The following is a 15247-nucleotide window of genomic DNA, read 5'->3' as shown; positions in this document are numbered from 1 at the left end:
AATGAAAGGCAGTCTTTTACCTCTATTCAAATGAATCAAGATCATTCTAGGAAACAAACATATAATTTAAGCATTAAACAAAATAATAAATTGATATAGGTTGGGAAGAAATAGTCTTAGCTTCATAAATTGTCTCCCCCGCCCCTTTTGTTGTGCCAGTATTGGGGCTTGAACTTAGGGCCTGAGCACTGTCTCAGTGTTATTCACTCAATCCTGGTGCCTTACCACTTGAGCACCAGCTCCACTTCTGGATTTTTAGTGGTTAACTGGAGATAAAATCTCTCAGATTGGTCTACCATGCCAGCCTCCAAACCATGATCCTCCGATTTCAGGCTCCTGAGCAGCTAGGATTATAGGTGTGAGCCACCAATGCCTGTATAAGCATTCCTTAACAATAGATTTCCAAGATAACTTGGAGTTAACTTTCCTTAGGAACAGCCTAAGACACTGATATCTATCTATCTATCTATCTATCTATCTATCTATCTATATCACCTATCCCTCATCTATCTATCCATCTATCATCTATCTCTATTGATTACTCATCCCTCATCTATTTACTATCTACTTACTATCTATTTACTATCATCTATGAACCATTTTATGGATTTATCATCTATCAATAGATACTATTCATTGATAAATACTATTCATATATCTGTGTATTTGTCTACATCTATCTATCTATCAATCCCTATCCATCTATTCTAGCTCTATCCTCCGTTACTCCTCTTTGAATCAGTTACTTAAAAGTTCCAGAGAATGCCTGAGATTCATCTTTGCGATGATCAGGTGGTTACCCATTTGAGGGTGTAGATCTGCTACTCACTGGCGACAGTTACAGCACCACATCTCATTTGTTCTTGCCCCATAGGGTGTCCAAAAGGCACTTATGGACCACATTGCCAAAAGACGTGTAAGTGCCAGAACGGCGGGCTCTGCGAAGGCACTGAGGGCACCTGTGACTGCGCCCCGGGCTTCAGCGGGGACGACTGCAGTCAGAGTAAGTGGCTTTTGCCTGCTGTGGAGGGGATGTGCACATCACTCTGGTGCCCAGTGAGGAAATGAAAAGGCGTGGCTAGGCCTGCATTGTTCATCCTTTTACTTAATAATTTATTGCAGTAACACCACTTCCAAGATGGCTTGAACTCTGAATTTATTTTGGTTTAGAACTTAACTCAGCAAAAGTAGTCAAAGAGATGGCTGTGGTCGTTCACATTCCTGACTCCAGCCAGAACCTGAAAACCATCTTCCAATATCAGGGCATATGGGCGAGTTCTGTGTTCACAATGACAAACTCCTTGTCTAGGGTTCCAAATTTTATTTATACTTAAAAGTAGTTAGCTTTTTACTCATCATAAAAAAATAACATAATTTCCTGACACTAAAAGGCCTTAACAACATATTACAAAGCATTAAAAATATTGTCATAAGTATTAAGGGACAAGAAGTACAGGTTATCTTTTGCAGGCCCAGGCTTAGACATTATGGCTCTAGCAAACACACACACACACACACACACACACACACACGTGTGTATATATACATATGCATATATGTACACACATATGTATGCACATGTGCATGCATAGATATACACACATGTATAGTAGTTTTGCATACCCCAAGAACTCTAAACGTACACATACCCTGATTCCTCTGTCCCTAGTGTTAGAAGTCAGGGTCATGATGATGTTTATGAGGCTAGACAATGAGGGGTTCTGTGCAGGGCAACATGGGGAGGTGGGGGGGGGTCCTGGAATGTGAGCCTTGAGACTGAACCTGTGATGTGGATGGCCACAAAGTAATCATTTGCTGAGCTGCACACTTATATTCTGTTCTCTGTTTTGTAATCCTTATAATTAACAAGGAAGAAGTGTCAATGGTAAATGCTCTGATGCTAAGGGCAGAAAAGCTTGTGGAACCTTCATAATCTATAACTAGGTTCTGAATTTTCTTCATTTAGAAAAATGATAGCTGAGTTTATGCCTAGGAAAACACTGAAGATACCCACCCCCCCCCCCGAAAATGCCTATATTTCTCAGGCAAGTAGTTTTACTCTGTCTACTTTATGTAAAAGCAATTTTGTCTATTTTACTGTCCTGCCCGAGCATCCTTCTGCCCTGAGAATAAGTCACCAGTAAGCAAAATCTTAAAGCCAGGTAGGGGATTCTGGGCATCTGTTGGATAATGCCTGTGAGATTTCAATGGCCAAGAGACCTTGGAGCTACAGCCAACCCATAAACATTTCCTCAGGAAGGTTCTGGCTAGCTCCTTTGTGTTTGCTCTTCAAAGGGAATCAATGGGAGAAATGTCTTCTTGCCAAAGCATTCTTAAAAGCTCTCTCCAAGAGTTGGGAACACTTTGTCTTAAGAAAATGCCATCTTGTACTATGGACTTTTCCTTTGCTTTGACAAGCAGGTAGGCAGCAGCCAGCTTTCAAAAGCCCACCTCTTACAAGGGCAAAGCATTGTGATTTTTGTTTATCTTCATCTTTTTTTTTTTTTTTTGCCAGTCCTGGGCCTTGGACTCAGGGCCTGAGCACTGTCCCTGGCTTCTTCCCGCTCAAGGCTAGCACTTCGCCACTTGAGCCACAGCGCCGCTTCTGGCCGTTTTCTGTATATGTGGTGCTGGGGAATCAAACCTACGGCCTCGTGTATCTGAGGCAGGCACTCTTGCCACTAGGCTATATCCCCAGCTGTTTATCTTCATCTTAAGTTTTCATGTCACTCAATTCTCATGGGTACTTGCATGATCTTTATTTTGATACTCATCAGAATAAAGTTTTTGAATAAAACAAAATAATTTTGTTGATTAATAATGACAGAGAAAGAAATGCATGAAGATATCAATATTATGGATCTTATATTCGTGTTTAAGTAGTGTGTACTAAGATTTCAGGATGAACTTAAGAGAGAACACACTCGGCTTGTTGAAAATAAAATACGTATTCAATACAAATTCAATTTCATGTACATACACATACACACACACACACACACACACACACACACACACACACACACACAGATCCACATGGCAGATTGGATGGATACTGGGAAAAGTCCACATTTGAACTTAAAAGAAACACACATATGAATGTTGACCTATATATGTGATAATATTTTCCTATTGCAAACTAAAAGTGCTCTCAGTTACCAACAGTTTGAAAAACGTCCACTTTTTTTTTTTCCTTTCAGTCACTTTTTGGAGTGAAAACCAAGCTGTAGGCAAGTCATTGAAAGCTTTTTGATAAAGAGACGGAGCTATGTATTTCAAAGATTACAAAAAAAAAATCTTACCTGGCAAATGTTTAGAAAGAAGAGTGTGGCTTTGTTTCATTTGGCTTGGCTTTCATGCAGCTTGTCCTGCAGATCACTCCGGGGAAGATGCCCGGGCTGTTCCTGTGGGCCGAGACAGGGCAGTGCTCCTGCCCACCTGGCCAGACGGGAGCCAGATGTCTGCAAGGGAACAATGAACACAGACTCCTTTTCTCTATCCACACATGATGCTAAACTACGAAATATTTCATTCCAGACCATCTGCATACAGGGATGTTGTTTACAGTTTTACTGTTTACATGTGACTTCAATAAGATCGAACTTCACAGCAGGTCTGCTGCATTATTTAGGAAAAAAGCCTACTAGTGAAAGGAAAGCTAGAAGCAAAGAAGAGCTTATGCATACTTCTCACTAGGAAGACACTTCTAGGCCACTCTGGGCTCATTTTGAAAGAAACTACCCCAAATATTATATTGACAATGTCAGATTGTCAGACCTTAAGAATGTGTACCATCTTCATTCCTCAGTGGTCCACTGTAAGGAGAATGGGAGACAGAAAGAAACACATGGTTTTTGTTGGACGACAAAATCATAATATTATCCTCACAAGGACCAAATGAAGAGCAATGGGAAGATGCTGAGTCCCACAAAGGCTGAGCTGGGCCACAGGAGCAGCCACTTCTCCTCTCTGTACCCTGAGGGGAAACGCCCCTGACCCCCTGTCAAACAAGGAATGAGTGATTACTCGGCTAGGGGAGCTTCCTGAAGCCTGTGGATATCATGGATTGAGGAAAAAGGGAAAGGGAGTAGCATCATAAAATATGCAGACATATATCATGCTTTCAACTCTGCAATAGAGCGAAGAGGAATCCATGGGTGATAAGAAGCCTTTCAGCTCAAGAAGGAACACACACACACAGACACACACACACACACACACACACACACACAGAGGCATATATGCATATACCCATATACATCTATACCCATACACACGCACACACAAATATATACACATATATGCATTCGCATATACCACATACACAGATGCATTCATATGTACATATCTATACACACATATACATACATTCATATAGTCACACACACACACACACACATCACACAACTTGTGAATACAGACAAACTTCCTAACAGATGAAACCATTATTCTAACCTAGATCTACACTACCCTTTCTGAAATATCTGTTGCACTGAAAAAAAATGTTAAGCTATTTTTTAAATGAAGCTTATTTTAGAAGTAAAGATCTGAAGCTGTTCACAGCTTTGCTTGATTTTAGGGCAAATGTTATAAAAAGGAAGAAGGAAAGGAGTAGGAAAACAAAAGGCAGATAAAACTGGGGTAGGGAGACTTTACTGTGGAACACATAAAGTTATGACCCAGAATTTCTTCCAAGCATTCGAGGGATATAATGAAAGTTTGTTCTCCATAAAATGTAAGAGCAAAGCAGAGATACAGGGTTCATGGAATAAATAAAATGACAATGAAAGGAAATGAAAAAGCAAGCTTGAAGCACTCAGGAAAGAAGGGAAAATGAAATTCTAATCTCACCTTCTATAAGTGGAGGTCACATTAGGAGAAGGTGAGAGGAAGGCAGAGTTTGATGAAGGCCCAGCCAAGGATATGGACAACACATGGGAAAAGAATAGAGATGTATACAGATAGAAGAGAATAATACTCAATGATGGCACTCAAAGCTTTTTTCTTTGTTCTGAAGTAAAGGAGGGTCTGATGCTGAGTGGATCCATTCTTGCCTGGGAAATAATAATTCTGACTGATTATAGGCATAGGGACACTCTTGAGCATCTGAAGGAAAGTATAAAATCACTTGAGGGAGGAGAAATCAGTTAGAGTTCAATACTTCACAGCAATGTCCGCCACAAGCTATGATTAATCCATGCCTATTCAGCCAGTTTGGGGGAAAGAATGAATGCAACTGTAGTGTTTATTCACAGTTAAGCTGTCAAATAAACAACTATTTTTAAAAGTAAAAATATTACTAGATATACAATCTCTTTAAAATTATTTTTGAAAGATAAACTTGGGCAACAAAATAGTAAATATAAATCTTATGGTCAAATGATTGCTACAAAATATTAAATCCATTTTAATTAGAAGCAAGTTTAAAACAACTGTAGGAATTATGACTGCATGAAGTAAATTATGGCAATGGAGAGATTTTATCGTAACTTTAAGAAGCCAGGATTGGAAGAATAAGGAACACAAAGAAATACAAGTACAGCGATCCTTCCTCTATGATGTTTGTCCAGTGCAAATTTTCTAATCTGTACAAACACACATTGCTTAAATACTATAACTCAATAAGCACATTTACATTTATCAGAGAAAGTCTAGAATTAAAAGTTCTGTAACTGAGAATTTAAGAATAAAAATATAAACAATTAAAATCAAGTCAAGGAAAAGAATGAGGAAAATAATAGGTAAAAATATATCATATTAATACTGAACTTCCAAAAGAAGACTCTTTAGATTACATAGATTTCACTTAGAGAATGATAGAGCACATGCACACTTTGCTCTGTTCTTCCCTTTTAAGAGAATAAAAGTTGTAAACAACATTGAAACCAAATAAAAAAGATATGGACTGATAGAGATCTCAGTATCCAAATGAGAAGCAGGATGGTGAATTTGCTGTCTTTTCTTTTTTATTTTTATATCAAATGACTGTTTGCTGGAAAAGCTCACAGTTCTGAAAGACAAATGTAGATTTGTTTTTAAAAATGTCTAAGATAAGTCTGCTTCCTTTATTCAAAAGACCAGGAAAGAGGCCCATTGGCAAAATAAACACATAAACAGACACTCACACAACAACTGGTTGTTATAAATAGTCATACCGGTGAGATTTCTATATCTCATTTAAACTGGTAAAATGTTGACACAGTAGACTGTAGAAAATTGTGTATGTATAATGCAATAGTACCTAGAAGAAGCATTACAAATCTATATGAAAACCAACTGTGGAAACACACATCTGTAAGCTCAGTCCTCAAAAGGCAGAGGCAGAATCCAGGCGCTCAGACTGCCTACATATCGGAACAATTTCAAAGCCAGCCTTAACCATATATGGAAACCTAGTTTCAAAAAAATCTATATGAAAAAGTAGGGATGGTGGTACCTATCTGTAATTACATATATTCAGGAAGATGAATCTGGAGAATTGTGAGTTTGAAGTTGTCCTGCCTGTGCAATTTAACAAGTTTTTTTTTTAAGGGGGTGGGGTAGGGTGGGGAGACATATCCTAGACATGCAAGATTGGTTCAATATTTGAGAACTGAGAGGACAAAATTAGGCATCATCACATCAACTGAGGTAAGAAGAGATTCAACAACTCAATACAACTTAATGATAAAACCCCCTGAAGATAGGAATTCCAGGGAGGTTTTTTTAATTTGATTATGTGCATTACACACACACACACACACACACACACACACACACACACACACAGAGACACCACAGCATTATAGTTAATTAGAAACACAGAATGTGTTCTCCTTAATATGGGGAATGAGACAAGGATATCTACTCTCATCTCTTTTATTCAAGACAACCATGATAGTTTTCATCCATAAATAAGACAAGAAAAGAAATTTTAGATGACATAAAAATTTCAGACTTTATTTTTTCACCAGAACAACCAGACTGTGGTATTGGACAAGGAAGTTATGCATAATCAAAGTCACCAATAGAGAACTAAGAAACAGATCTCTGTGAGTAAGGGTGAAGGGTTTTTTTTAACATTAAATTATTTAATTTAGTGCTTAGAAGATTGCTATTTCAACAAATGGTGCAAGGGCAGCATAGCAATTAGGAAACAGACTGTATTTACTCAAACTACCAGAAATTATACCCATAAGCTAAAGGAACAAAAACATAGACCATGGGATATCAGCAAAAATAAAAACAACGGAAACAAATCACCCCAATTGGAAAAGATAAAGGAATCAGACAACTGAACTGCTATCAGCCTAGCAAATTCAAAACTCCTTCTCTTTGTTACTAAACTGCAACTCTCCAACCAAATAAACACAAGAGTCGCATAGATTAAGCACCTGCCTAGTTTTGTGTTAACCAATAATTAGAGGCAAATTTTAAAATCTGTCTAATATGATTCCTGCTAACCAGGATAGAAATGCTCTAATATCTCTCCTGCTAGCTAGAATTGAAAAAACAATAGATTAGAAGTCAGATGTTCTAAATTTAAGCCTTGATTAACCTTACTGACTCTGAGCTTCAACTTTCCCAAGAGTATAATAATAATACCATTACCCACATCACAGAGGTATTTGTGAGCATTAAATGAGATAATTCATGTGGAAAATATCACTATGTTAAAAATATTATAAACTGGAGGTCATAAATGGCAGGCCTGTTGCCAAATCTTAGCCACAAATGTGTTTGAATTGGCTGGCATAGCTTGGCTTTCATGGTGCTATAAAACAATTTTAATTAGTTGCCAACTTTCAAAGGTTGGATAATCTTATATAAAATAGAGATTTTGAGTTTTCCTAGGGAAAAAGTCATATTAGCTGGCAACATTAGACCCATATTCTTCATAACAAAGCCAAGTAAATGTGAGGCTTATTCTCTCATTAGAAGAGCTCTGGCTTTACCATTGGCTGTTCAATCCATCAGTCATTTCCTTCCAATATTCTCTATCTGGTCATAATTAACCCACTTGTCTGAATAGTACATTTTAATTTGCAGAAAGAAATGTTTTTTTTTTTTAGGTTTCAGCACCAAATATTAAACAATAAACTTTCCATCTTTCTTCTTTATTAATTTTAAGGCATGTTATAAAAAAAAAAGCATTGAAATTACCACGGCTTGTTCCTAGGATATTTTCAGTTCTAGTTCTGGGCTAGCACATAGTATGAGCTCAAAAAATACTGGTAGAGGGAATGAAGAATGAATTAATAAATGATGTTTCTGTGACTATCTGTATTTAGTAAGTTCTCTGTATTAATTTTAACAATTTTCTCTAGGTTTTGCTTCAAGATACGGTCACTCTATCTAAAGAGAAAATTGTTTATTCATATAACCTTTAATACAAGTTGACATTAAAAACATAATACTTTTCATGCAGGATGTCCCCAAACGAGATTTGGTGCCAATTGTGAGCTAACATGTGCTTGTAAAAATGGTGGACTTTGCAATCCTGTCGATGGGAGTTGTACCTGTGGTCTAGGATGGACAGGAAATTACTGTGAAAAAGGCAAGTTGATGTACTCCCATCCATACAAATCTGCTTTCGAACATACTGCCACTGGCGGATAAAACAGAACAAAAGCCTGTGAAGAAATGACTTTCTAATCCATTTAGCCAACTTATTTGTACTTATGATTGCATTGCCCAAAAAAGTTATATCAATATTGATTGATTTTGTTACTTGTTACTGGGCTATCATATCTCCTAAGACACTGAAATAATATTAATGTGAAAGAGCTCCTTTTTTTTTTTTTTTTTTTTTTGCCAGTCCTGGGGCTTGGACTCAGGGCCTGAGCACTGTCCCTGACTTCTTTTTGCTCAAGGTTAGCACTCTGCCACTTGAGCCACAGCGCCACTTGTGGCCTTTTCTGTGTATGTGCTGGCAAGAATGGAACCCAGGGCTTCGTGCATGCTAGACAAGCACTCTACCACTAAGCCACATTCCCAGCCCGTGAAAGAGCTCCTCTGAGATCTAAATACCACCCTCCTTCTAGTCAGTTCTTAAACTCCAAACCTTTGCACACAATAAATCTCCTGAACTTTGAGGTTCCAGGCATGAAGCTGGAGCACTTCAGCCACCATTGAGAACCTGGGGCAAGCGGGTGGAAGACACGGGACTCCGGGAAGGAGCTGATTCACAGGAAGAGTGTGCTGAACACCAGAAGTGGTAGAACATGCCTGCAATCTAAGCATCAGAGGGCTGAGACAGGAAAATCTCCAATTCCAGGTCACCTGTGTTACATAGCAAGGCCTGGATGAACTGATGTTTGTTTGTTTGTTTTAAAAAAAAAAAAAAAAAACCTCCAGAGTCTCAAAAGTTCACTTCATTAAGAAAAATATCTTATTTATAAATGACAGTCTTATACTTACTGAGTATATATTTCTATATATATATATATATACATGTCATATATACACCTGTGTGTGTATACACACAAGTGTGATAAAAGCACAGTAACTCTACTGCTCAAGTATTTTCTTTCCTATTGCAATGCTGGCTTTTACTATTCACACTATGATATTGATGATTGATTTTCTAATTCATACAGTGCTTTGCTAAAAGAATTTATCACACATGTCTTTTTACTCACTTATGCAATTAAGGTTTGATTTTTCCCCCTTTTGACTGATAACTATGATGTATTAATGGTTTTCTAATACTGAATGGCCTTACCTTCTTAAAATAAATACTGTTTGGCCATGATCAATTACTTCATAATGTACTGTTGGAGTCTGTGCACTTATATTTTCTTTTATTATTTTGGGCCTCCATTTACATAAGTAAAATAGAACAGTAGTTTTTTTTTTATGTGATGTTTGTCCAGTTGGGGAATTAATGTTATAGTCTCAATGACATGCACTTGAACATTTCTTTCCTTTCAATGTTGTGAAACAGTGCAAGTAGGAAGGCTCTGGCTTGACTAGCAAAGATTTGTAGAATTCCCTGTGAGTCTGTAACAGGTGTATTTTGGGGTTTTTTTTGGTGGTGGGGAGGTGGGAGTTGTTTTGTTTTGTTTTTAACTACAGGAGTTATTTCACTATTTTTTTGCGAAAAATGTGTTACTTTTTATTTCAAATTAGGGCAACTTGTTGATTAGAACATATTTCATTATCTAAAGAGTTTGTGTTATAGTTACTTGTTGATTATATCATATTTCATTATTTAAAAAACTATTCATGTTACAGTTTTTATAGTTATGCTATTTGATGGTCATTTCTCCACATTTTTGGTTGGTTATGGGGCTTGAACTCATGCCCTGTGAGCTGTCCCTGAGCTTTTCTACTCAAGGTTAGCATTCTATAACTTTGAGCCACAGAACCACTGACCTCCTCCATATTTTATGAAATGCTTTCCCTTTTTATTTACCAGGTTATCTTGTTTGGTAAACTAGTGTTTGGTCTGTATTCTTTTTTTAAAAGTGATCCTACTGATTTTTTGGTCTTTGAAGTCATTCAAAATCCAATCAGCATTTAATGAAAGCTATTTGTATCTTTGGTTCTTCTTTTCTCAGAATGTTCTCCTGGCTATTATGGTCCGGGCTGCCATTTTAATTGCAGCTGTCATAACAACGGGCTTTGCAACAGATTTTCTGGGGGCTGTGAGTGCCTGCAGGGCTACTTTGGACAAGGCTGTGAACACGGTGAGCAGGGGAAGTCATCGATATGGTAGGGCACCTTTCAAGTCTGAAGCTTTCAAAATGATTGAAGTCATAAAAACCACCTTCCTATGACATCAGCTTACATACATTGCTATGTGTATTCTTTTCATTTTTTTTTTTTTTTTTTTTTTTTTTTTGCCAGTCCTGGGCCTTGGACTCAGGGCCTGAGCACTGTCCCTGGCTTCTTCCCGCTCAAGGCTAGCACTCTGCCACTTGAGCCACAGCGCCGCTTCTGGCCGTTTTCTGTATATGTGGTGCTGGGGAATCGAACCTAGGGCCTCGTGTATCCGAGGCAGGCACTCTTGCCGCTAGGCCATATCCCCAGCCGCTATGTGTATTCTTGACAGTCATTCCATAGATTAAAATCTAGATGTTGATACATTCCAAGTTGAAAAACAATGGAATTTAAGCAGTGTTTGTCAGGGAAGGGTAATACTAAGCTTTTGGGGAACCAAGAAGTCTAGATAATTATACTTTTCCTTTTGTTCTTGTTATTTTTTTTGTTTTCACTCCAAAATTTAAATAAAGGTAACAAGAGAAAAAAAAGTCTTTATTCAAAACTCATAAGTTTATCTTACGGAGTGTCAAGGGAGGTATGAGTAGATAAGAAATATCACATCAGTTTGATAATAAAAATTTGGAAAAAAAATAAATATCACAAATGCAACGGCTCTAATTGTTGATTATTCCCAGCAATGGGAGGCCCTTCCCTCCTATTGTGTGTAGGTGGGAGCTATGATTATAGGCTTGGATTTTAAATTCAGGCCTAGAGTTAAGGAAATTCATGAACAGAAAAATATTTTGGAGAATACTTGGTGACTAGAATGGGCACAGAAATAAAAAAGAGAGAGAACACAAAGAGGATCCTAAAACCAGAGAACTTGGAATGACAAAATTATTTAGTATTATTTACTAAAATGGAAACACCAAGAAAGGCAACCTTGATGACATTCATTTTACATAAGGAAGAGAAAAGAGATCTGATTTTCTGGCATATTCTCAAAGAAAAAAAATATACAGAATAAATAAAAAGGCAGTATTATCTTTTAATGTTTTACTTATTCTTTATTATTTGTTATTTTCTTTATTATTATTCTTTATGTTGATTATGTAAATGAAGAATGTAAATATTATATGCAATGTATTATATAGTGCTCTGTATATTGTATACTAGTTTTATTTTTCTGTTCTCTCATTGCTCTTCCCTGGTAAGAACTCTGTTCTGGGTGATTCTAGCCTTCCTGGAGATTGTCATCCATGTCTCAGCTTGAGCAAATCCCATCCTCACATGCCTAGAAAAGGGGATGGTCAGGGCTGGGGCTATGGCCTAGTGGTAGAGTGCTCACCTCATATACATGAAGCCCTGGGTTCGATTCCTCAGCACCACATATATAGAAAAAGCCAGAAGTGGCGCTGTGGCTCAAGTGGCAGAGTGCTAGCCTTGAGCAAAAAGAAGTCAGGGACAGTGCTCAGGCCCTGAGTTCAAGCCCCAGGACTGGCAAAAAAAAAAAAAAGATATTAGTTTTGGGCTGGGAATATGGCCTAGTGGTAAAAGTGCTTGCCTCGTATATATGAAGCCCTGGGTTCGATTCCTCAGCACCACATATATAGAAAAAGCCAGAAGTGGCGCTGTGGCTCCAGTGGCAGAGTGCTAGCCTTGAGCAAAAAGCCAGGGACAGTGCTCAGGCCCTGAGTCCAAGCCCCAGGACTGGCAAAAAAAAAAAAAAAAAAAAAAAACCTAGAAAAGGGGGTGGGGGAAGGGAGGTTAATGGTGAACACCACTTACAGAAATCTCCACTTACAAAATTGGAATCCTTGAGGCCCAGTCAAGCTTGCACTTGCACACCATCTCCTCAGGGTGAGCATTTGTTTAGCAGGTAACCATTTAAACCCGGAACGAAATATTAAGAGACAATTCTGCGTTGCACTTGATAGGACACCCAAGGAAATTTTTTCAAAGATTAAATTTGACTGACTTTGAAGACCAGATGGCTCTTAAGAAGCTAACCTACTATAGATGCATCCAATTTTTGTCCCCTTTCCCCTTTCCATTCATCCTCCCTCTTTTTCTCTGTATCCACTTCCGTCATTCACCTCTAGCACTTCAACTGTTAAAAAAAAGCTATATAAATCATCTTTCATAAGGACTGTCTTATTTATTTAAGAAACCTAACTCAAAGTCATTATCACTTAATTTAGCCTGGATTTGCAGTTTGAAGACTGCTTTTACAGGTGTTTATTTAAGGTTTGAATGGATTTTGATGACATCTTTGGCAAACAGTAGCATATCATAACAAATAAACTTTATCTATTTGAAGATTAATTTTCTTGTGGATTTTTCGCTGCCGGTTATTGTTGAGTGGTATCTATGTATTCATTCGCTTTATATGAGTAAACTACTGACAATATGCCATCTTTATATCGGTTTTTCTCTCTTCTTACCTGCTTTATTGGTCTTGGTAGACAAATACTCTAGAACATGTCAGTTAATTTCCTTTTGTTTATTGTTTATTTATGAAGAACACTTTGCCATGTCTGTTTTCTAGCATGCCCTCCTGGATTTTATGGCTTGAATTGTGCTCACCTCTGTGACTGCAGAAACGGTGCCCCTTGTGATGTGGCTAGTGGACAGTGCGTCTGCCCAGCTGGTCTCCATGGCAACCAGTGTGAACAAGGTGTGGCCAGAGCCTTCTAAACAGGTGAATGTGAGAACACTGTGTAACTACAAACTCTTCCTCTGGGAAGGAGGGGCGGAGCATAGAGCCTCAACCCCAAATCCATCACATCCATTTCCACCTTGCAAGTCAAAATGGCCAGGAGCTATACAATGACTGGTACAACTCAATCTTCTCTATGTTGATACTGGTTGGCCAAAATGTTAATCTCTCTTAAAGAAAACTGTTCAGTATCTCCTGACAGCATCACAGCTGCAAAGTCTCCACAGATGAAGGCTCTAAACTTTGAAAAAACTGTGACAGATATTGTGTTAATGGATTCGAAACAGGTAAAGGAATTATGAAGGATAGAAAACATTCTAGAATGTGAATTAGGCAATTACACTACAAAATTATCATAGCTACAAGTGTGGATGAAGAGAAGGTGAGAATTTGAAAGGACATTTATAAAGTCAGTTTGACATGTCATTGGTCAGGTCAATTCATTGTCAGGCTACAGAATTCTCAAGTAATCAACTCAAAGTGCCATTGTGACCATATCAAAAACATTCTTCTGCATGTAGTTGTAACAACCATGTTTTTGAGAACAATATAATGATTGTTCTAAGATGTCATTAAATTTCCCCATGGTTTATCTGCTGGTCGACCTTTATGCATTTATTCTATTATTATTTAATGATTAGATTAGCCTTTTATTATTTATATTTAATGAGTAAATTATTTCAAGATTAAATTATTTTATTATTCATGTTTGATGATTAAATTATTATTTCATGATCAATTAGCAAATACAATGTGCCTGTTCTGTATTAAAATCTGAAAGTAGAGTGGGAGAGCATTGAACTTATGCTATTCCAGAGAGATACATGATACATAGTGTAGTAAGGAAAAATATTCCTGGGCAGTCTGGCTCATGCCTGTAATTCTAGCTACTCAGGAGGCTGAGATCTGAGGACTATGGCTCAAAACCAGCCAGGGCAAAGGAGTCCATGAGACTCTTATTATTCCCAACTACCCACTAGGTAGACAGTGACACTTCCAGCTCAAGTGATAGAGTGCCAGTCTTCAGCAAAAAAAGCTCAAGGACAGCACTAGGTCTTGAGTTCAAGCCCCAGTACCAGTGCGCACGCACGCACTCACGTGCACGCACACACACACACACACACACACAGTAATGTACTTGGCTAATAGAATTTATCTCTTTCCTTGAATTATCACCTATGAAAAAGTTTACTTACATTCTATAAAAATAGAAACAACTGTCAAAATAAACCAATTTTAATACCATAGTGTCGAATCCGGAAGAGAATAGACCTTATTTCAGAGACTCCTAAGACTTTCTTTGTCCAGCAAATCTTATTTCATCAGATTGGTTGACTGTCTAGCACTGAATCTTAAGGAAGGTGAGTCTTTACTCTTCACTCAGCTGCATCTCTGAAAGCTCACAGAGTGTACTTTACAGCATTTCTCTTCGTCTGTAAGAATGCTTGGCTCGAGTGTTTGGAGCCCACTGCCATCAACCTTGTGACTCACCAAGGAGGTGACCAGTCACTGGAGCAGGACACAGGGAGGAGTGGCAGGAAATGTGACACCGCTGTGTGAGCCAAAGCAGCAGGACAGCGGGTGTCAGCGGCTCATGCCAGTGATCCCAGCTACTCAGGAGGCTGCGATCTGAGAATCACAGTTTGAAGCCAGCCTGGACAGGAAAGGCTGTGAGACTCTTACCTCCAACTACTCACAGAAAAAGCCAGAAGTGGAGCTGTGACTCAAAGTAGTAGAGTGCTTGTCTTGAAAGAAAGTGCTCAGGGACAGCACCCAGGCCCTAAGTTCATGCCCCATACCCAACAACAACAAAGCACGCTGGACTCCCCTCTGACAACACAA

At 38.2% G+C, this 15247-nt stretch overlaps 1 protein-coding gene across 1 annotated transcript in view; it reads left to right on the top strand.

Annotated features, from left to right (window-relative positions):
• The window catches only part of LOC125351126 (EGF-like and EMI domain-containing protein 1), a 194076-nt gene extending 179111 nt beyond the window's left edge, over window positions 1–14965 (top strand). Inside the window, exons 8-13 of the mRNA XM_048345847.1 lie at window positions 875–1003; window positions 8408–8536; window positions 10542–10670; window positions 13235–13363; window positions 13583–13692; window positions 14846–14965. Coding sequence (XP_048201804.1) covers window positions 875–1003; window positions 8408–8536; window positions 10542–10670; window positions 13235–13363; window positions 13583–13692; window positions 14846–14965 — 746 coding nt within the window. The remainder of the gene's footprint in view (window positions 1–874; window positions 1004–8407; window positions 8537–10541; window positions 10671–13234; window positions 13364–13582; window positions 13693–14845) is intronic.
• Window positions 14966–15247: the final 282 nt, after the last annotated feature.

The sequence above is a fragment of the Perognathus longimembris genome, chromosome 5 (assembly GCF_023159225.1).
Source record: "Perognathus longimembris pacificus isolate PPM17 chromosome 5, ASM2315922v1, whole genome shotgun sequence".
NCBI lineage: Eukaryota > Metazoa > Chordata > Mammalia > Rodentia > Heteromyidae > Perognathus > Perognathus longimembris.
The sequence above is the reverse complement of the archived record's forward strand: the minus strand, read 5'-3'. Positions and strand labels throughout refer to the sequence as shown.